The sequence below is a fragment of the Cryptomeria japonica genome, chromosome 1, assembly GCF_030272615.1.
Source record: "Cryptomeria japonica chromosome 1, Sugi_1.0, whole genome shotgun sequence".
In the NCBI taxonomy this organism is placed as follows: domain Eukaryota; kingdom Viridiplantae; phylum Streptophyta; class Pinopsida; order Cupressales; family Cupressaceae; genus Cryptomeria; species Cryptomeria japonica.
The window spans coordinates 433,061,638-433,085,787 of record NC_081405.1 but is presented as its reverse complement, the minus strand read 5'-3'; the positions used below and the strand labels follow the sequence as shown (position 1 = coordinate 433,085,787).

General features: G+C 34.4%; 1 protein-coding gene across 1 annotated transcript in view; it reads left to right on the top strand.

Annotated features, from left to right (window-relative positions):
- Positions 1-24,150, top strand: part of LOC131064925 (AUGMIN subunit 6) — an 85,532-nt gene that overhangs the window by 55,399 nt on the left and 5,983 nt on the right. The window contains exons 7-13 of the mRNA XM_057999269.2: positions 1,301-1,361; positions 1,445-1,766; positions 2,522-2,647; positions 5,938-6,081; positions 15,748-16,000; positions 16,147-16,644; positions 17,086-17,294. Of these exons, the coding sequence (XP_057855252.1) occupies positions 1,301-1,361; positions 1,445-1,766; positions 2,522-2,647; positions 5,938-6,081; positions 15,748-16,000; positions 16,147-16,644; positions 17,086-17,147 (1,466 nt within the window). The 3' untranslated portion in view covers positions 17,148-17,294. The remainder of the gene's footprint in view (positions 1-1,300; positions 1,362-1,444; positions 1,767-2,521; positions 2,648-5,937; positions 6,082-15,747; positions 16,001-16,146; positions 16,645-17,085; positions 17,295-24,150) is intronic.

Genomic DNA, 24,150 nt, shown 5'->3' with positions numbered 1-24,150 from the left:
CATGAGCAAAAAAGAATTTGGCAATCGAATACTATAGTTTTTCATGCTTGCACATCAAACATAGCTTCAACTGACCCTCCCTTGTCACCACCACTCAACTTCCTCTTTCCTCTTGTGCCAACTTGACATCTACCAATAGTGGATGACATAGGCAAAGATGATTATGCACTTGCAAAAGAAGGTGCCGGGTTGCCCCACCTTGTTTCCCCATTTTCGCCTTCGTGTGTAATCTATGTCACTCTATCCTCCCTTCTTTTAGTGCTGGACAAGCTTTAACTCCATGGCATGTAACACCCAAAAAATGAGATCTTAGTCTTATGTAGCTTCCTCCAAAATCTGTCAAGCAAACATGACAATTCTACACGCTACTCCCCCTTGAATTTTTTTTTCTTTTGATTCTTAGGTGTAACATATGGAAGAGGAGGTTTTTTCTTGTTTAAAGGGCCCTTTGCATATTTTCCCATGATTTTTGAAGGCAAGTTTAATAGGTTTGGTTGCTGTCCACTACTACCCTCAAATTCAACACTTGCATTTGTGTTTCCACTTTCCACTACTCACTTCCACTTCATTCTCATTATGACTATCACTTGAACTGCTGCTCATTTTTTTTGAGATTGAATGCAACCTTAAGCTGAAAAAATGCCAAAAAAAATAAAAAATAAAAAAATTCAGACATTTCATGATTCAAGTTTTGAATTTTTTTGGAATTTTTTTAAAAAATACAAATAGAAGGATTAAAGTTACCTATTTCAAGTTTCGAGCAAGATATTTGCCTTAGGTTGAGCCTCTTTTCCTTCTATGCTCTCCTGCTGCTTCTCTTTCAATGGCTTGCTTCAAACCCTCTTGCTGCTGCCCTTTTTACCTCCCTTACAAACGATGAAATGAGTCAAAATGTTTTACCTATTCACCTATAGGGCGATCTGGGAGGGAGGGGCCCACAAAGGAATAAAGAAAATGTTTTTATTTTTAACTTGAATGAGTTATTTTTTAAAATCCCCCCCTAACATCGGTGATGTCTGGTCGTCCCCAGCGTCAGGGGGCGCTGTCCCCGGGTTTCCAGGATGTCTCCTACGAAAAGTGGCTAATCGGGGATGTGATGGGGATATCCCTGGGTCATCCCCACATTTCTGGGATGGGGACGCATCCCCAGGTTATGTAGTTTTTAATAGAACCTTTTTTAGGGGAAATTGCATTTTTTTAAGGTTAAGTTTTCTTATAACTTTACTGTTACTGAATTCTCCAAAGTGGATGTTGTTTACAAATTGCACATATTGTTCACATTGATTGATATGATCTGCAGCCCAACATGAGGAGCTAGCTTCTGGACCTATTGAGGACTTGATTGCACATCGTGAACATAGGTATATTGTGATCTTGATTGCATGGAAAGTTGCTTGGAAATAGTGATTCATTCAAAAACTAATACATGAAAATGTTTATTTAGGTATCGTATTTCTGGATCCACATTGCGTGCAGCCCTTGACCGCAGCTCAAGTGTGGCTCCTGTGGATTCTTTATCATCTGAAAATGAAGATTTGAGCCAGAGACAGATGCTTGAGGATGAGAAACATCCTGGTTGTTTCCAGAATACAAATAGAGAAAGGCAGAATCAATCTCTTCCTCAAATTGAAAGACAAGGAAGTGAGGAAATATTTCCTAGAATTGATGAAAGATGTGGAAAGGCCTCACCAGCTGTTGATGTAGCTGAAATTCTCAGAAGATGGACGCATGCTTTGCAGCGGATACATAAGCAATCCCTTAGACTGGTACATATTTTAGTCCTTAGATTACTGAATGATTTTGTATTTCCTTGAGCTGGATGTGATTATAACAACAAAGCTGTGCTTATTGCAAATGCATTACTTGTGTGTAGCTTTCAAACTAAGTATACTGCTTCTTTTGTTAAGCTTCCATCACAAAGAATTGGATAATGTTGTTTCAGTTTCTTTGCTCAACGTGGTATTGCTGTTATGTAGAATTTTATTTCTTGTTAGTTGAATGCGTTGGTTTGAGGTAGGAGTCATTTTAGTTACTGCAAAATCTAGATTATAATTCGAATGGGTTTGAATTATAACCTGCCATCATGGTTGCCTTATAGACTAGTGGCAGAAAATAAGACTAGAATTTATAGATATCTGTGACTGGATACTGGGAAGCGAAAGATCAAAATGTTGCAGTGATATACTTACATGCTGCACAAAGAGACAGAACTCCGCGATTTGTGAAATGCATTGTTTGTTCTTGCAAATCTATCTATAAATCATTTTGGCGAAAATTTTTATCGGTGGCGTGTAGCTGATCCCTAATTGACTTGATTTTATCTTAAATTGTTTCTTGATGCTTTAAGATTTTTGTGCTTGTGGCAAACTTCTGAAAAAAACAACTTTTGATTTCAATTTCCAAGTTTCATATCTATGAATTTGATGTTTTTCAGACTTATGAAAGGAAACAACATAAGTTTAGTAGCTACACTTATTCTTTCTTGATATTTAAATGATACAATCTTGGGTTAAATCTATAGGCCAGATCAAATGATGGAGCTGGCCCAGAACTGTTGAAAAATACATCAGAGTCCGGAGAGAATGGACATGCAGAGTCTTTGCAGGCAACCCTCGCAGAGCACCGTCAGCATTTAGCTAACATTCAGGTATGCTGGCCAGAGATCTTTTGAAGCTTCTGGTCATGGGCAATTTGTTTCTCATTAGTCATCATTGTCGTTTCTGTACTTGGCTCTGACTCGATCATGTCAAATTAGAATTGATGACTGTGTTTTTAACTTTATGGATTGAATTGTTTATTTCGTTAAGAATAGATTACACTCACTTCTAAGATATTTCCTGTGGTATCTTTATCTCTTTCAACCTCTTTTAACTAGATTGAGTTGCTGGAAGACTATTGGGAATATCTTAAACCTCATTTGGTTCCCACGGAGCATGACGCAGCTCATACAATTTTGTTTTGTTTGTTTTGTCTTTGAAAGAGTTTATTGCAAACTTTGAACCAAGGGCATCTCCTTCTTGTTTTGGGTTAGAACTAAATCTTGTGTCAAGTGGATGATACATAAAATGTTATCAAAATAGAACTCTGATATAACTTTTTTTTGGCTTATTTTTTAAGGCCAAATTGTGATTGAATGCTATATATTTTCAAGGGGTCACTGGTTTTAGATTTGTACTGAAGCACACTAAATCTGTAAGTTCTTTATCATTGATATGCATTTTAGTTGTGTGCTGTTGTGACAAGTATTCTACCAAATTGTGTTCATTTGCTTGTGGAGTTGATGGGCCTCAATTGATCTGCCTTGATTCTACTTGCAGATGAAAACAATAGGTAACATTTCACATATATTGGGCTTCAATTATTATAAGAGGTATAAGCAGAAGTTGGTCTAGGTAATTAACATTGTTATATGATTATTATGGATGATGCTATATTGGTTTAATACTAGTTTTTAGCATAGACTACCATTCTTGTGCTGGCATAACCATATCGATTGGTCTCCAAGCCCCTTATTTTGTGGCCAACCATGGTTTAACATATGGTAAAAGTCCTTTCTATGATTGCCTTTCTAAGGAGTTTTATAGAATCTTATTTGCCTGTGTAATTTCCATGGTAGAATTGTTAACTCAAATCCACTGAATTTTAACAATCAAGTCAAATCCAGTTCTTTTTGATCACCAAGTTCCAGGTGTGGGCAAGTTGAGAGCATATGGAGATTAGAATGAGGACAATGAATATAATGAGCAACTTATTTACTGTTAGCTGACCAAATTGCAACAATATTAAACCAACAGAAATGATTGATGCCAAAATGGTAGATAATGATATTCAAATTATGATCATGTTAAAATGACAGATGAGAATTGGAAATGTATCAATGCCAGAATGACAGATTATATCACCTGATTTTGGTTCATGCCAAAGTGGCAAATAATAATATGAAAGCAAATGGACCTTGTAGTTAAACCAACCGGGAACTTCTCATAATAATAGCATGGATCAAGCAGTGAACTATCTAGAATTTTTAATAACAATGATCAAACTATTAGCAGTAAACTGTTCATTTATCACAATATTGGATTTATGAAAATAATTGTACTTAAAATGATTATTCTGCATAAACAAACTAACTGAAAAATGTTGCACTGAAAACTGGGAATAAACTGATACCTTGGAAATAAACTGAAAACCAACTGTAATTGGATAATAATCTACTGCAATGAATGGTACAGATTGGTATGAAGAAATACAATGTGCAAGAAGTAGTACGGCCTGTAGGGAATTTGTAAGGCCAATTGTTTTAACTATTTTTTTTTTCAAATCTCATACTGTATTATATAATCATGCAATGGTACAGCATCCTTTCAGCGTTGGTACAGCTTCCAAAACACCTAAACAAGGGTTGCAATCAGGTATAGAAGTGGTACAACCAGCAGACATAATTTCATATTTCAAAACAATTGCTGAAATTGTACAAATAGATGGTATGGATCACCTAGGGACTAGAATGAGCTCATTAAGTCATTAGAATCATTAAAAGTACTAATAATCATGCAACAATGTTATTATATCACCTTTTGACCAAATTGTAATCAAGAAACCAAAATCACACAACTGGATATTGGAAAGCTTCAACAGCTGCAGCATAATGACAATTCTTTGCGTAGAATTGTTTTTAATGGCTAAGAGTGTTTTTGTTTAGGTGAAGAATGAAGGAATCATATTCATTCTTGGGAATTGAATCAGCAGAATGGACAAAATGACATTTTTTTTCGAAAAAAAATCCTCTTTATATAACCTTTTTAAGGGGAACTAATGTTATATTTTATATTCATTTATTTTTTAATCCTCTAAGTTATAAAATATAAAATTGTCCTTTTAATCACTCATAGAACCTTGGGTTTAGCAACACTTTTAACTCACTTATAACAAGCTTCTTATATAATTAAATTTAAATATAAGTTGCGTTTTAAAAATATTATGTAAGATTAATTTCTTACAACATAAATTTAATTATTTTATCATTTCCCTTTCTACCATCCCATTAGTCTATGGGAAAATTGAGGAAAATAGGCTATGGGTCCTTGTTAATTTTACATCAAGGAGGGGGACATGATAGCTGGGTACCTAATAAAACTTAGAGCATAGCTCTTTTCTTTTATAAAACTTAAAGGATAGCTCTTTTCTCAATGGGTACCTTATGAACCCTCTTAAATAGGGAAAAATCTTTTTAATAGCGAAGACAAAACAACAATTTTGGCAGTTTATGGACCCTCTTAGAGATAGGGCGCTTACTTCATAAGATGAAGGAGAGGAAATTCTTAGCATACAATTTTTCTTTCATTTACTAAGGTTATGCATAACAATAAGGGACTAAAATGCTAACATTTATAATTTGTATATCAAAAACCTAAAACTATGCCATATAGGAAATTTGCAATATTCATTTTGAACTTCTGGGAATAAGTTGGACTGTTTATCATCAGCAGATCTTAAAACAGGATTTTTTGCTATTGTGATGCTAGAAATTGTAGATAGTTGGGGCATGATTGCAGTGTGCGATACTTCACATGAATAACTGAAGAGAGAATTCAATGCTGCTTAGGATAGAGCTTTGCTGAACAAAGTAGATGGATTTTGCAGTTGTTGGGCAATTTTCTTAATCTGCTATTTAATTAAGAATAACTTTAAGTCTAACTGGTAGAAAAATGTTCACAAGTTTGCTAAATTTATACAGCTAAATTCTGTGCATTTAGGAAGAAAACACCATGCAAAAAAGGGTTGAAGTTCTTAATTATAAGCTAGCACTCACACTATTTCTTAAACAGAAAGGCCTAGGTTTTTGTAATTCATTGATAACTGATCAACATAGATTACAGACATTATCAACTTGCATGGCTTAGTATCTAAAATTTCAATTGCTTCTTCTTGGCACAGGTGCTTATTGGTCAGCTCAAGGATGCTAGACCAGCAATGGAGGCATCAATATCAACCCTTCGTGAAGAAGTAAGTAAGGCTGTGGCTTGTGCTCCAACAGCAAGACATCAATCAGCATTAGGGTCTCCACACAGATCGGAGAAAGTAAGATATTTTTATAATTTTCACTGTTTTGGACTATAGCATGCCGTATATTAATTTTTCACGCATTGGAGTATTGATGTATGATATGCATGTACTTCAAAATTTAATGCCTATTGTTGTTTTACTTGCTGTACCCATATTTGTCAAGAACTGCTTTCTTATTGCTGTACCTATATTTGTCAAAAATTGATTTCTTAACAACTTCTAGTACTTTTGAATAAAAAAGATGCAACTTCTTATTGGATATAATGCATCACAAAATTTTGCCAAGCTTTCAGCATCCTTAGTTACTCTCTTCATCCCTTTTGAACAAAGAAACCCAAAAAGTGATAAGGTGACACTTCACGGTAATGACTCGACTGGCCCAAATTTTTTAATAATTTGGGACTCAGCAAAACTTTGGCAAAATTTTTGAATATTTAAAAATACATAAATTGTAAAAGTATATTTATAAAACACATATTATTGAATTTACAGAACATATTACTGATTTTCTTTACATAGAAATCAAACTTAGAGTTTAATACATATCATATACTAAAAAACAAGTTCAACCTCTCAATATATGAACTTAAAGTTTCAAAATGAATAAAAATTATAAATCATAGTTTTCTTCTCTGACTAAAGCTCAGAATCGTCTGCTGCTGTTGTGTGGTTGTTGCAGAAGCTGATGATATAGCGGTAATTTTTCCAGTAAATTCCCCAACAAGAACCTCAGCCATAGGATCAAACTATGTATGCAATGAACCTGCCCCTAATGGCTCACTAACCTCACTTTCTGCCTCTTCATATGTTGCCTGTAATGTCCCCTAATTAGTTACGCTTTAATTTAACCTAAACTTGGCCAAATCTATGAATAAGTAATTGGGTTTTATAGGCATACCTTTTTATACTGTTTTCCTGAAACAAAATTAGAGAGCATATATGAAAGAATACTTGAAACTGAAATATGAATTATATTAAATGATATCAAATCTGCTATATTAATGACTGTTAGAATCATAATTGTTGAACATAATCAGACTATTATATTTCCTAGAAGAGATCAGATTATTATATAAAGCCAGTTTGTAAGTCAGTTACTAATCAAATCCTTTAGTCCATTAGTTGGATAGGGTGTCCAAGAAACCATCCCTCCTAGGCCCAAGGGCAGAATACCATATCCCCCTTGGCTCCATATGGCAGGTGTTACGCATCCATCATGGAGTGGCATACCCAGCTAGGTGTTCTATCACCGTTCCCCCTCATCACATCCACCTTCTCTTCTTAAGCCCAAGAGCAGATGCTTCACCCCTCTTGGCTCCATGTGGCAGGTGTTAGGCATCCACTATGGAGTGGGGTACTCAAGAGAGAGTCCCTCATTTACAATGAATCATTCATTATACTTATTCAATTTATCACATTATGATAGTCAGTTATTTCTGACATGATTACCATTTTACATTACATACAATAGTGATGTGTACTGGATTATCATCAAAGTTTTCTGTTAGTGTTACTTTGCATAAGTATTAACCACTAATTGTCATTATCTCACTATAATCAGTTTGTTATTCTTTTATTATAAGAATTTACAGTATTTACCATAATTTATGTAATCTGAATCTGATTGTATTATGTATTCCTGAGATTATGTGCAGATATATCTATGTTATGTCTAACAATATTGTGACTTTAATGCCACTTGAATAATTATATATAATTTGCCTCTTAGATTAATATCATATTGTTGCCATCCATTTTATTCAGATTACACACAATAGTTGTATTAAATGATATACGAATAAGATATATATATATATATATATTACTGACTGTTACATTCTAATGTTAAATCAGAAGTCAGTTTGGTGCTTACCTGTCATTGCCGGCACCTATTTATCTCTGCTGGCAGGCTTAAGAATTCCTTGCTTGCAATCGCTGTATATTCCTCTAACCTCCCTGGCCGATTTTATTTTCTTGTTACCGTACATACTCCTCTCTTATTTTTTCTCCTTCCCCCCATGAGAGGTATCGGGCTTCCCTTAAATATGATAAGAGGGTCCCTTGGGAAGAGACGTGGCTGTAATGAAAGTCACATCCTCCCCTCCTTAACCGCTGCTTATCCCTTTTTGTTATCGTGACTTCAGATTGTCTTTTGATTATCATTCATTTTGTTTTGGTTAATATTCTTTTATCATAGGAGAACCATATAAATGTTTTCGTATTATTTTTAAATTAGTGTATGATGTAATCAACTACTGATTAGTAATCAGTAAATATAATCATAAATTAGTAATTAATACACAACCAGTAATTAGCGATTAGCAATTAGTAATTAGTAAATAGTAATCAGTAATTAGTTCTGATAAATTATGAATGACCAAACATGAATGTACACAAAAAGGATTATGGATTAGAATTTGAGCACTTGTATTTACAATTTATGATTTAGTGACTTCAGATTGTCTTTTGATTATCATTCATTTTGTTTTGGTTAATATTCTTGTATCATAGGAGAACCATATAAATGTTTTCTTATTATTTTTAAATTAGTGTATGATGTAATCAACTATGGATTAGTAATCAGTAAATATAATCGTTTATTAGTAATTAGTACACAACCAGTAATTAGTGATTAGCAATTAGTAATTAGTAAATGGTAATCAGTAATTAGTACTGATAAATTATGAATGACCAAACATGAATGTACACAAAAAGGATTATGGATTAGAATTTGAGCACTTGTATTTACAATTTATGATTTTATTATATTTGTTTTTTATTATACTGACTACTAATATTTTATAAATATGATATAAGGAGCTTTCTCCTGGATTGGTTTACTTGTTTTGATTTGGGGACATGACCACATTCACTTTCCATTTGGCTGCATCCTTTATCAAATCAGCTATCCTATTATATCAGTAAACAGTGGATCCACATTGATACATTCAACCAAAAATGGATCAATGTTATCAAGGTAAATTGTGTGATTTGTATTCTCCCTTCTACCTTATTTTTATGCAACTAAAGGTTTTACTACACATGGACAAGGTCACTCAAGCGCTTTTAAGTCAACTTCTTGAGTTTCTTTGTGTGAAATGCCTCAAAAACATTCCAGTAGTACTCACAGTCAGAAGCACTAGAAGGCTGGGATAAATGTAGATAGGAGGTGTTTGAAGATTAGGCATTTTAGTACAATGTTTTTCCCACCATAGATATGCGAAGATAATATTTATAACTTTGTAAGGATTTTAGTAAACTTAAAATAAATAGTAAAGTAAAGTTAAACATATATATTTTTACGTAGCTACAGAGTGACTCTCTTATGAATGCAAAAAAATTGAAGAAAACAATGCCCCCATGCACTTTTATAACTCTGTATTTTATTGAGCAGTGCTGATATAAAAATAGAGGTGAATTGAAATCTTCAAGGCAAAATCTGCAATATAACAACTTTGTGAGTAACCCATGAAAGTTCAACTAGTTTTCACCAAGTTAAAGGTTGCAATCAGTATGTAATGGCATGTGCCATATAGCAAGCGACTCGGCAGTGCCCCGACAAAGATGGCGGAAGTGGTGGTGTTGTGGGGGAACATTTCCCCCAAGTCTCAGAAACGTCCTGAATTACTTATTTGGCTTTATCCATGGCCTTTCATAGATATCCATGGAGTTTTGATCCCCATCCATCAATTGTTGAACCATAACCAATGGATTTGAAACCAAAATCAATAGTGGATGAAAATTAAATTAAAGAATTATGCCAAATCAACAAATGAAAATATCAAAATTTTACAAAATCAGCAACTTGTGATATTATAAGATTAAAAAATTAGCAATTGGAGTTCAAAAACTTACCTTGGTGGTATCTTTTATGACTTTGGAAAATCCATTATCAAAAACAGTCTTCATGATCCTCTGCTTTAGCCTTTTTGCAATAAGGAGTCCCCAACCACGTTTCGTTCACAAACATGTACTTAAGGTTGGGCAATAAAACTACTATACTTTGTAATGTGAGAAAAGTGTGTAACTGTTAATTGCACGAGCTCTTTGTCTTTTTTGTGCTTTCTCATAAGATTCATGATTTGTGTGGTTGTAGATGTATTTTGTAATATTCCTCGTGTCTTCTGAAAAACAGAGTCAATACTGAGAGGGGGAGGGGGTGAATCAGTATTGACAGAGAAAATTTAAAAATTAACAGATTACAACATTCAAAAGACAGCCAAAGCACAAGAACACAGAATTTCCCGTGGAAAATCCTTTTGGGTAAAAAACCACGTATTACAAAGATTATATTACCAAAGTGGGCAACAACCCAGTTACAGATAGGAGCACCGACTCCTCGATGAGCACAAACTCAGAGCAAACATCTCGACTTACATGAGCACCAACTCAAAGCAAACATCTCGACTTACATGAGCACCAACTCAACCTTCCAGTGAACAAGATGAAAAGATTAGAAGAGCATATAAGCTCTCTGTTTTACTCAGAGATAAGCAAAACCCACATGCCTCATACCGTTGTCAAACTGATTGAGTCAACGTTTCTGCATTTTTAGTCCAAGAATCAACACACAATTTTTACAGCTGTCCATAATGCTATCAGAAGCTCATTTCCACCAGAGACTTTTCATTCCTCTTTTTAACTGAGCACATCAAGATACAGATTTATTTTATACCCGCATCTAATAATATTCTGCAACATAGTTCACAGTATACATTGCCTTCAACCAGACACCACTAAAAAAACTTTTACGCATCCCTCTTTTGGATATATTTCTCCCACATAAGATTGATGAAGATATTAATCCACAGTCCACAGAATAGAATACGCTTCACACTGAAAACTTATCAATTTAATCTGCAACCTTAGCACAAATCTTCAACTTAGTAATCGGCTCCTCATCTCTACTTTTTATAAAATCATCTGAACCATTTTTTTTCTCTGTCAGAACGTATCTTTACATAACCACTTCAATCGAACAGAACATTAAATTTTTAACAACCACCTCTATTGCTGACACAAAGAATTAAAACGTCTTCTGAACACCTGTACACAAAATGCTTCAAATACTTGTCAAAGCGCAGAATTCCATATACTCTTTTTCGCGAACTGTGTGTCTACATTTAAAAAAAAATACACACCTCAAGTATATTTTCTTCTCTGCCCGATAACCACACAGCGGCTAAACACAGCAATATCTGATCATCTTCTACCCGTAACAACCAAGATGTTATCCATCAAGAGCACTGTCGATCCCAGAAGAAAAAAATAATGCCATAAAAGAAAACAGCTTTCCTGACAAGTCTGACGAGCTACAGAAAAATCACCACATACTCGCAAACAAAATTTTAACCAAACAATTGCGCCAGTACTGGCGGAAAACACAGATCAGACTTTCTCATCAAAAACGCCTCTGGTTCAGCAACTCACCCAAAATAGAGATATACGATAGTAGGCAAAGATTCCTTGAACAGTCTGAGATAAAAGAAATAACGCTACAGCACACAACACAAAAAAAGGTGGCAGTCTTAACTATTGTCTCCTTCATTTTTAAAACAACACCTTAATACTCTGCTTTAAACGCATTACAAAATTCCTGTGAGGAAATATGAAAGACACCCTGCAAAGACACCACTGCACGAACACTTGCAACCTGCTGCATAGAAACAAGCCAACAGCATATGACAAATCCAGTCACTATTTGGATGACATTTTTCATTCCCACCTCCGTCACTTCATTCAACATGTTGCATAAGGTCTCTGCATTTTTTATTTACTTTAAAAAGACTAGCTGTCTCCTTGAAGTTGTTAAAAAGTTAACGAGTGTCCTATTCTTGCCATCTGTTCACCCATTAGATAAAATGGTGCAAATCTGGGCCTTGAATGCTATATCTGACATTGTCAATGCATTGATTAAATGCTTCCAATAAGGACTTTACATAGTATTAAATGAAATATTGTCGTTGTGCAAAAATTTTGCACATGCCTTAACATAAAAATCTGTCAAACTGTACATTTTTTTGCTTTAAATATAATAAGAAAATACAAGAAAGGTGATGTTGCAGTCCTACTTTCTGCCACTATTATTTTCTTACATATGCCATAAATTGCTGTTAAAATCATACTTCCTGCCATTGTTGTTGTTGTACTTCCTCTGTAATTCCAAGTAGCCTCTCTTGAAGGGTATAATGTCAGCATCATTTTTGGGCCAATGTGCATTTAATCTCTCCTCTATTCACTTCTGCTGTTCCATTCTTCATTAACTGCATGAATTTCTCCTTAGAGACCTCCATAATCATGTTCACCTCCATGGTAACATTGTAAGCTATGAGTCTTCTTGAATATTCAGTGAGTGCTCTCCGTCCCGCTTGGAACTTATCCTCATTTCTGTGCTTCATATAGTCCAAAGAATTTCGTTAGAAAACATAAACCAGAATAAGTTAATTGTTTTATCTAATTAAGGTACAAAACCACACAGAATCTCCCTCAAATTAATACCACCTCTATAACTCCAACCCTCAAGATTAGCACAAAAGATATTCCATACCTTCTTAGCAAAGAAACACTCAAAGATGTATTTAATAGAATCTGGTTTTTTACAGATATTGCAGAAATCAAAACTAGAACTCCTCATGATACAAGGTAGTTTCTGCAATACTAATAACCACCTGAAGCATGGCTTCTTTGGTTCAATCCTGTTAGACCACAAGGACTTAAAAAATTAGATCATTGCTTTTCAGACAGATCCAAGTTCCTGGAACACTGCGTGGTTTGTACAAAACTGTAGTAGGATTCAATGTAAAAATGTAATAGTTGATACTCTATATTTAATACAATTTTTGTTTTGCACATGTCAACTTCGCCTGTTGTTGCAATTCTCTATTCTATACAGTACCTTCCAAAGAAAGTTGCATATTAGGAGTGTTACAAGGAACAAAATAAACTAGAACTACAGCTATATTCTTTTTAGAAAAATGAAAAGGAACCCTAGAGAAAGGGAGGCAACAGAAAAAATCATTAATATCAAAAGTTAGCAGCCTAAACTCAAAAAATAAAAATACAAAAAATGCTGTGTATATTAATATTAAAGGGAGAATTTTTCTCTTTGTTTTTTATAGATGTAAGGTCTGTGTTTTAATTGTTATGCAGTGAAAATTCGTGTCATTGATAATTGATAGGAAATTGAAGGTTATTAGGTGCGCTGGCCATACATGTTGGTGGTTCTTTGCTAATTGCAAGCGTTCTAGAAAAGATATACACACACACACATGCGTGTATATGTACATATACATGCATGTGTGTGTCTATATATATATGTGGCAAAGGTCCAGGCTTGATGAACCGTGGGGATTCTACTTAATTATCTTTTTTGTTATCAATTTTTAATGTTTCAACTTGGTAATTTTTGTTGGTGTTCGATTGAGGATTTCACTCATCATCTTAATATGCAATTAACTACTTAAGAATGATAGCATGCCAATAGTGGTTCACTTTAATATACTGTGCTTATTCAAGTATATTTATATTTTTCGATCTGTATCTCAGTGTCTTTTGATGGCTGATTTTTCTCTCTTTAAGGCAAGAGAACAGTTTTTGATGAACATTTAGCACACCTTTGGTTTTGAATAACATCTAGAAGATTTTCATCATGACACAACAGTATGCCTATGTTGTTTGACAAACACCAACTACATCTTTTATATCAACAAATCATTGCACCTTAATATAAAATGATAACCCTTACTACGCCAATATGGGAGCTTTGGAACAAGGTATGAACATCCATCAATCTTGAACAATGGAGAAATTTCACCAGAAGCTGTATTACGAGTCTACAACTGCCCTGGCAGACATGTCTGCATAATTTAGTGGCATGTTCAATATGTGTGAACAGTTTGACAAAATGCCTCGAAGAAATGTGTTTGCAGTGGATGCTTGGTTTCAGTGGTTTATGTATATCTATATACACAATGGATTTGATGCAAAGGCTTTAGAAACATTCAAGCAATTGTTTATCATGATCTGATTATAAAAGACAAAACACTCTATCTGATTAGCAGACGAGTATTGAATGTTAAAGTGCATTAAGTTCAATCTAAATCAATTTTTAAAGTAAAATAATATGCTTTGTACAATATCACAAAGAATCACTTTCACGGGAGGAAAATACTACAAGATAATGGAAATTATTGAATTTAGGTTTGTTTATATTAAATTTGGGGACGGTTGTGTATTTTGAAGAAGACATGACCCCTCATTCCATTTGAAGAGGCATATGAGGCAAATCAATATTGGCATCAAAGGGGGCAGGGAATGAGAGAGAGAAATCAAGCTATCATTTTGGAGAAGAACATCATCGACTTCCAGTAATTACAAAAAACAATAAAAGAAGATAATATTCAGATCAGACGTGTGTGGGCAGCAGATACATAATCAAGATCAGACCTCTAACTGATCCATTTCATATATGTTATACCAAGCATCTTATAGTCTTAAATATCACTCTTGTGGTTTTAAATCAAGGCTCATCTGGTTTGAAAGAGATGTTTTACTTGTTAAAGATAAACCCTAATCATAACTCATCTCTTGCTCTATTGCAATTGTGATTCTAGGACAAATTCTAGTGTTATTTCAATATGGGGCATTACACACACACACACACACACATGTATGTATATGTGTGTGTGTGTCATACATACATATGTATGTGTGTGTGTGTGTGTATGTGTGTATATATATAACATACATCCATATGTATGTGTGCGCATGTGCATGTGTGTTTGTATGGAGGAACCAAAAACAAACCCAACTTCATTTTTTTGTTTTGCTGAATCTGCAAGCCCAAACCCAAACGCAACTGGTAACTAGTGTATATTCAACACTAGCTTAGCCACACCTATCTCCTTATAACAGGTCCCAAGCAATCTTCTAGTTGCAAAAAACAAATCTCAAGAGATCAAGAGCACAAGTTTCTAAATGGTGGATGATAAAAAAAATTAATATGCAAGGCTGACATATGCATGGCGCTCATTTACAAAAAGATCAAGCAGTGTAAATTCAATTTTTGACATATCAGGCTCTTCTGTTGACTCTTGCATATAATCTCTGAATTACCCCTTTCATTTGCTATCCATCATATGATTAATATGATTGCAGTAATTTTGTCATGCTGTTCAATTTTAGGATTGATATATTGCTTTAGCTTTTAAGCACATCATGTACATTGCCTTTATCTTTACAAGAATAAAAATCTACATCAATGGCATAGCATCATTGTTATCATTATCTCTCTGGTTCCATTAATATTTGCATTTCACAGAAGTCAGAAAACAGACTTGAGAAACAACCGTGAGCAAGATATTGCTATCATTGTTAGGTTCAATTTTTTTGAGAATTGATAGGCTCTTTTGAAAATATTGGCATGCACAGTTTAACCTAAATTTAGGTTACAACTTAAACAAGCCTATGTATATGTCTATATATATGGTGCTTTAGTTTCATTATAGAAGATTGAATGTTTGTAAAGAAAGAATGTGCTATTTGATGAAATGGGAATGGATGTTTATCAACTTCCTATAGACACAAAAATAAATATTTTCATTCAGTGATTGAGTTGAGTGAAAAATAAATGTATTTGATGAATAATGTTTGGGATATAACATTACTTGTTGGAAAACACAGGAAGTTAATAATGAGAGAAATGGTGATCCAAACTCAAAAACCATGCCAGCACAGTTAGAGTTGGTTCCACCAACTCCTGCATTGAAGCTTCCGCAGTTGTTTTCTTTATCTCCAAATCCTCCATCAAAAGCCAGTTACCTGCAAAAGCAGCAAGTGACAACATCTCAGATTAATAATTTAGAAATTCTTCCTGAATATGACAAATTGAATGGACTTTCTCCTTCACCAAATCTGAGACATGATGAGATTCAAGGTATATGGAAGTTTAACAATTGAAAATTTATGTACAAAAATTAAGGCTTTTCAATCTGCTTGAAGACTTGCTTCCCATCATTTATTTTCTTTGATTTGTCAATTTTGAGACTGACCATCCTGATATTTCCGGACAAATCTTTACAGATATTCAGAAATGTGAACATTCTTTTTTAAGGCAATCTGTACGGGAAGCTGCACTTTCAAAACCAGCAATTAATTCAGAACTTTTGAGGGAAAGTGTTGAACAAAACATGGAACATTATTTTATACCACTTTCTTCAACAAGTAGCTTTGCCAAGGGTGGTGATGATATGAATTTAACACGATTACAACCAAAGTTACGGGTGTTTAGGTCACTAGAAGATAGTTACAAACTTAGTAATCATTCTGCAGCAGACAAGGATAAAATTGGCAAGCGGTTTGACAGGGGTTCTGCTCTTCATAGGTTGCACATTTCAAAAGAAAATGCAGCAAATGGTCATTTATCTATGAACCATTCAGATTTAGTTGGTTCTGAGGTGCAGGAAGACTATTTGTCAGAATTTGAAGCTGACAAAACTGGCGGGGATTTAGTTCAACCACTGTCTCCACCCTTACTTATGGAGCTTTCTTCATTTCCAGATGCATATGATGATTTACTAGGTACAATTTATTTTATGTTGTTAATATGCTTTTCTGAATTCCATGATGTTATGTTGTATCTGGTTCATATTATTATAGAAATATGGGAAAACCAGTGCATAGCCTCCATCACCTGTTGTGCATGTTTATTATTTGCAGGGTTATGTTTTGTATATTTTAGCTACTTATTTGCAGGTCCAAGGTTTGCTAATTGTAGCTAAATGTTTGAATAGCTGAAATATTTCTTTCAAAGCTTGTTATACTGGTTTATGTTTTAAGTTTGTGAACCATGTTCATCATCAAATTTGTTTGTACCGTTGTGTAAATCAGTCATCAATTCTCAATATTTGCACGATGCAAGTCACAAGCATATATGGTGAAATAGCCTTCATGCTGTTTTTAATCAGTGATAATGAGGATGTTTTTCATTTAACCTGATATAGTTTGTTATTATCTATGCAGCACCAATGTCTGAGGGTGATGCTGCTTTGATGGAATGTTCAATGCAAACCATGCGTGCTTGATAGGGCATTAAAACAGTTTTTTTTTCTTCTAAATTCAAAATCATTTTTCAGCTCATTGGAAGAGATCCGTATGACATGGATATGTATTTTATGACACAGCTTTGGTCTAGGTTGTCTTGGCCAAAGATAACATGTCTTGTCAAATCTGTAAGTAATTCTTTTTTCATTGCCCTGAATGGTAAATGTCTATTAAAAAGTTTTTAGGTACATATTTTCTGTTAAGATGAATTTAAATTTGTTAAAGATACATTGTTTTACTGGCTATTTCATCAACATTATGAACCTGGCATATGCAAATCTTTTCAGTATACAACTTTTCATCAAAATGAAGTTTCTTATGTGAAAATAATTTACCTTATGTACTTTGGTAATTGCATTTCATTGTTTGTGTACAACATGAAAATAGAGAGTTTAATTGCCATTATTTTGAAAACATGAAATTTCCACAGTCCATAATAATTTCTTTGTAATTCTTCTTGATTTGACCGTGTAGATTTAGTTGTTGCCAACGTTTTGGATCAAACACCATGATCCATCATCAGGGCAAGAGAGCAACAAGAGAACATAAATTGATGATATTAGCAGACCTAGAAGACTAAATAGATGGGAGAAAAAAGGGGTCAAGTACAAGGGCACAAAAACCTAAAATAAACTAAAAGAATATGTAAACATATATACATAAGAAAATAAAACATATAAATAAATAAAATATATAAGCAAAAAAGAAGGAAGAGAAGGGAAATAAAAAGTATATATATATATATATATAGAGAGAGAGAGAGAGAGAGAGAGAGAGAGAGAGAGAGAGAGGAAAAAAGAGGACTAAATAATAAAAAAGAAGAAAAAGGAAACAGATGAACAAACAACAAACCAACAAGGGTAAATATAGGAAAAATAATAGAATATAAACCAAAAATTGAATGAAAGAAGGAACCCAGTTAATGTTAGTAACCTTTGTGTTTGTCATTGATGTCAATGTATTCATGTTATTTGATGTCAATAGAGTCAATACCATTGAACCTTAGCCTAAAAGTTTGCCAAATACATTTGCTTGCAGCATCACAATCTGTATTAATATATTTCTCTGTCTTCATGAAGTTTTCTTTGTGTCGGATCTTCTAGTATGAAAGACACCAACAGTATGTTATTGTAATGAGAAGGCAGTATATTTTTGTTTAAGAATGATACAGTAATCAGATTTTTTTATTCTAGATCTTTCTAATAGAACATGGATCTTAGCAGACTTTATCGGTATTGTTCCAATCTGCATAATGTATGACAGCGGTGATAATGTGGAAAGAATTTCAGATCGATTTCTGAAGACGATATTCAGCTAAGTTACTGGTTCTGGTTTGGATTTGGGTACGGATTCGGCAAATTTTTTTTTTTTTTTGGTACGGGTACGGGTTCGTCCGTACATATATATATATTTTTTAATTTTTTTTAATATATATATATATATATATGTTCAAACTTCAAACATCAAAATTATATATGTTCACAGTTCAAACATACAAATATGAAACATACAATGTAACTTTCCCATACAATGATACATAAATGATAACAGATAAATCATAAATCATAAATCCATAATTGCCAATGCCAATAAATAGTCTGATATTGATATATCATAAAATGTAATATCATATTCATAATTTGCAAAAAAGATAATATTCAAGTTTCAAGTTTCAAAATGTGAAAATGTCATGACACAATAAAGTATAAAGTTAAACATTCAAATTACAAGCCATCTATGGGATTTAAATTCCATATTCATCTTCATCTGAAGCATCCAACCCAAGCCCATGGTCATCAAGTGGTTCAAATTCAGCATCAATTGAACCAATATCAAATGGAATGCCACTCCCACTAGCTATGTCTCTCTCAAATTCCATAACCGCCTTGTCTATAGAGACTTGGCAAAGTTGTGCAACTGTAGCATCTAAATCAGCACACTCAGGGGCTAGATCCCAATTCCTTGTTACACCCTCACTATATTCAGGGTCCTTATGTGACAACAAACGAAGGTTGGAGTGTACGTAGACCAAATCCTCAGCTTTCTTTGCACCCAAACGATTACGTTTGACTGAGTGGATGAAGGAGTATGTACTCCAATTCTGCTCAGCTGAAGAAGAACTTGCAACCTGTTAAAAGTTAAAACATAATCAGAAATTTATAAATTAAAATTATAAAATAAAAATATGATAGCATCAAATGGAATTGGAAAACTATAAAAATAAAAAATAAAAAGATACATACTTGGGAGTTAAGTTTAATTGCAAGAGGCTGCAAGTAAACCGAGCCTTGACCATGTACATACCACCACTCATCAGCATCCATCCCATATCTAGCATTAAGAGCTACAACATCATGATTTTTTGCAGATACAAATTGGCCAAACTCCCTCATGACAATATTTCTGGTCTCCTCATCTTGATATATCTTTTTAAAGGCAGCCCTATAGCCAGAAGCAACCTCTGCATCTCTATATGGTGGCACCCTCCTTGGTGTTGCAAGCATCTCTACACTATAAAATTTTGGCGTCAAAGCAAATGCTAAGAGATGTAAGGGGGTGGTCATCTTGTTCCAACGGTCAACAACAATTTTCTGCACAACTTTGAAAAATGTTTTTGTTGGGTCATTTTCTTTTCTATTTATTACTTCTTTTATTTTTTCCACCATGCAATCCATGCCATCATAAATCCCGTCCAAACATGGGCGATCAGTATCAGCATACTTGATCATGCTCATGATGGGCTCAGTGAAATTCAAAACATATTCCACATCATCCCACCATTTCTCACTAAGGATCAATGCTCTTACTTTTAGAGCTCTTTTTGTGTGGGACTGCTTCCATACACTCCACAAGCTGGCCTTTCACTCGAAAGTATGAGCTGGTATACTCAGTGCCACAATGGTTGCATTGCCAAACAAAACCCCCACCACCAGACACTGGCTTGATCATTGTTGTATAATGCCAAAGTGGTGAATCTTGATCAATTTTAAAGGGGGTATTTTTAGTTCGGACATTTGCAACTGAACTAGAGCTTGCACTTGCACTTCCAGTTCCAGCCATTATGTATGATTATATGAATAATGCACCTAAAATGAAAAGAGAACGCACAACATTATTGAAAAAAATTATTAAAATTTTGGTATTATAACCCCATACTATGCATACAAAATGTAAAAAAATATACAAGACTTATTTAAAAAAAATTAAAAAAACTTTAAAAAAAAATTTAAAAATTTGAAAAAAACTTGGAAAAATTCTTGAAAACTTGAAAAAAATTCAGATTCACTTACCTTTAATGGCTAAATCTTTCTTCTCCAGTGATTCCTATGCCTTTGATGCGTGTCTCACACCTTCGTAGTCGTCACCTTCGAAGAAAAATACAAAAACTAAGAAGCCTGATTGTAGAGAAAAAATCTTCAAAAATGCAAGTAGAATAGGTTGAATGCATGAAATGCATCATAGAGGGGCGGATTAGGGTTTAGATGTAAAAATAAGATTAAAAAAATTGTTTTTTTATTGTTTTTAATTGCTTTCTAACCCGTGGGCCCCGTTTTTGGGAACCCACGGGCTTGGGTTCACTCGGGTCCTCTTGGGTTCACCCGGGTCCTCCTGGGTTCGCCCTGGGTCCCACCCGGGTCTTGCCCAGGTGGCTGGGTTCCACAGGACCCACAGGGAACCCAGCCGCCTGGGCAGGACCCGGGTGGGACCCAGGGCGAACCAGGCTGGGACCAGGACCGGGACCCAGCCAATTTAGGCAAGAACCGGTATCATAGATATTCAGACCTGTTTTGTGCCACAAATTCTGGCTGATTGAACTGTTGTATGTGTTGTCATGATTCAGTTCTGCTTGCAACTGATTGCCACCTGTCTTGCCATGATTCTTGGGAAGTTATATCAAGAAAATCTTCGATATTGCAAGTTAAACATATTGTTGTTTTGTAGGAATGGTAAATGACATCGATGTTATAAGTCAAGAGTATTATTGTTTTAATTGGTCGGAATAAGTTGTAGTTGGGGACAGTTAAAACCAAAAGAGAAGGTAGTTTGTTAGAAGTTATAACTTCTCCTCGATCAATATTCATATATTATTTGATGGAAGATGTGGGTTGGTGGTTGTTGATTGCAATCTTTCGAAGCATCGAATAGAAGGAGCATTTGTACGAACATTAAAAAGTTTGTTGAAAAGATTCAAAAGAGATGATTGTAGCAATAACTTTCGGCAAATGACAGCAGTTCAAATTAGGGTAATATCAATCATGGAAGCCTGACAAGTATCTTTGCAGTCATATATCACTGAATGATCTGGTGAGACTGTTTCAAGTCAAACATCTCAAATGGTTAAGATTTATTCTGAATAATATTCGCTTGCAGGTTCAAGATGTTGTGAAGTGTAAACCATAGCAGTGATATTGAAACTTTATTGATGGTTTTGATTCTAAGTTTGTGTAAACAGGATTGTTGGAGATTGCAAACAGTTTTCAGACTATAAACATCTTGTTTTAGTAAGGTTGCCAAGTGCAAAGGTGTTCAAGAGTATCTTATAAGATTAATATTCAATTTGTGCTAATTTGGTTATCCACATTCAATACTGTAAATGTAATGATTCATATCAGAAAAAAACTGATAAGTTGTTTGGTTTATAACATCCTTATGTTTGATGCTCCAAGGATGCTGAGTTGGTGCTCAGTTTGTTGAGTTGAGATTTTGTAGGGAGTTGGTGTTCTTAGAAGGAATTTGGTGATTTCTTAGGGTTGGTACCATAAATACTTTGTACACATTATAATTTTGTGAGGTTGAATTAGAACAGTGGATCCTAACAGCATTTCTCACCGTGGTTTTTCCCATTCTGGGTTTTCCACGTATTTTCTTGTGTGTTTACTTTATTGTGTGGTTGCACTCGTCTCAGTTTTAAGTTTCAGTTTCAGCTTTTACAAAGTAAATCAAAATTTTAAATTGTTAAGGATCTAAAATATACTCTACTACTGATTCACCCCTCGCTCTTAGTAGTAGAATTGTGTTCTACGGTTGTTATCAAAGCCTAGTTTTTGAAAAGACTTAATCAGTCTAAGTAGGTCTTGGATATAGAACACATGGCTAGTTTGGGAGGATCCTCTTCTAATAAGGCACCTTTATTTGATGGTGCCAACTATGCGTTCTGGAGTATAAGAATGGAAAGTTATTTGTCCTCTTTGGGGCTTGATGTATGGATGTCAGTAGTAGATGGTTATACAATGCCTAAAACTTCTTTGACTGATCTTGCTGAAAAGAAATAGTATGAAAATAACACTAAGTCAAAAAATGCTATTCTTTGTGGTTTATTTAACACTGAATTTGTTAAGGTGATGCATTGTTAGACAGCTAAGGCCATCTGGGACAAATTGAAGACTATTTAGGAAGGTGATAAAGTGAAGCAAGCAAAACTACAAACTTACAAGGCTAAGTTTGAAGGATTGGAGATGAAGGAAGAAGAGCAGATTGTAGACTATCTCCTTAGAGTTGATGAGATAGTGAATGCAATCAAGGGTCTTGGAGAAACAATTAAAGACTCTATGGTTGTTCAGAAGGTTTTATGATCTTTACCTTCGAGATGTAATGCTAAAATTTCTGCCATAGAAGAAGCCAAAGATCCTAGCAAGATTACAGTTGATGACTTAAATGGCATTCTAATAGCATAAGAAATGAGAATGATTGGTGAAGAAGATACTAAGAGAGAGACTGCTTTTAAAGCAACAAAGAATGCAAAGGAAGAGAGTTTAGAGTCGGATAGTGATATGGACGAAGAACTTGCAAACCTCGCAAAGAAACTCAAAAAAGGTTTTGGCAAGTACAAAGGGAAGCTATGTAATGTCCCTTATCTAGTTACTTGGAAAGGGGGGGTAATTATATATCAAATATTAGTTTTCAAGAGATGTCTCTCCCTGATGATACTAATGTTATCTTGCAAATGAAATACAACCGACTAATAATGATAATATTATTCAAAAAGAATGATATATGGGTTGGCTAACAGATTGATATTGTATTTGATATGATCCCTAGAAGCACATAAAGTTATAACATTCCAATCTGCAAAATTATATATGCAGAGATATGTGCTCTTTCTGATATACTGGTATAAGTTATGCACCAGATCTTTGGTAATGCTGATAACCTTTCCTTTTCAACTAGACTGACACAGAGTGGATTGTTGCTTCAGATTGACTCTCAATAAGTATGCAGACAATGTTACTTATGTCTTTGCTATATCTATTGCATACTTATGCAACTATGAATACGATGATATCACCTATAGTGATAGGTTGCTGTTTTTGGTATGGAGATATGTAACTGCAGCAAGATGTGCTGTCTTTGATGTGGATAGTGTTCCTTTGCAACTGATTATGTGCCTTCGGCAATGGCTCCCAAAGAGCGATCTGAAACTAGAAGAAATAGGAATAGAACTCCCCATGAATTTGTACAATCTGAATTCCCTGGTACCTCCCATTGAATGAATTCGACCTGCGTTATATACTTTCATTTTGTCCTTTCGTTGAGAGTTGCGAATCTTCATTCAGAGGTCGTGTCTTTCCATTATGAATTAATCACATATCTTAATCATATGTTTAGCTTGTTTTACTGGATCGATTTATTAATCATGAGTTTAATATTAAATATTTCCTCATTAATTACTGCGATTCTTAAATCGTAGAAGATTATTATTGTGAATCTAGGGGATGACTGGGTAATCTGGACGGGTCCTTCTGGCTCCTCATCCCTCGATCGACTTCTTGCAGATCTGCTGTTCATGATATCGATAACTCTTTAATTCTCTCTAAACATCAATTAGACATGCCTGGTTATTATTGACGATACGATTGAAGGCCTTTGAATATACAAATCACTATCTTAACAGTTGCTGACTAAGAACTTGATTAGTGTCTTCTCCTTAGATCGATGGTTGTTAGGATACCGTAGTCGAGTTACTTGAATTATATCCTACATGCC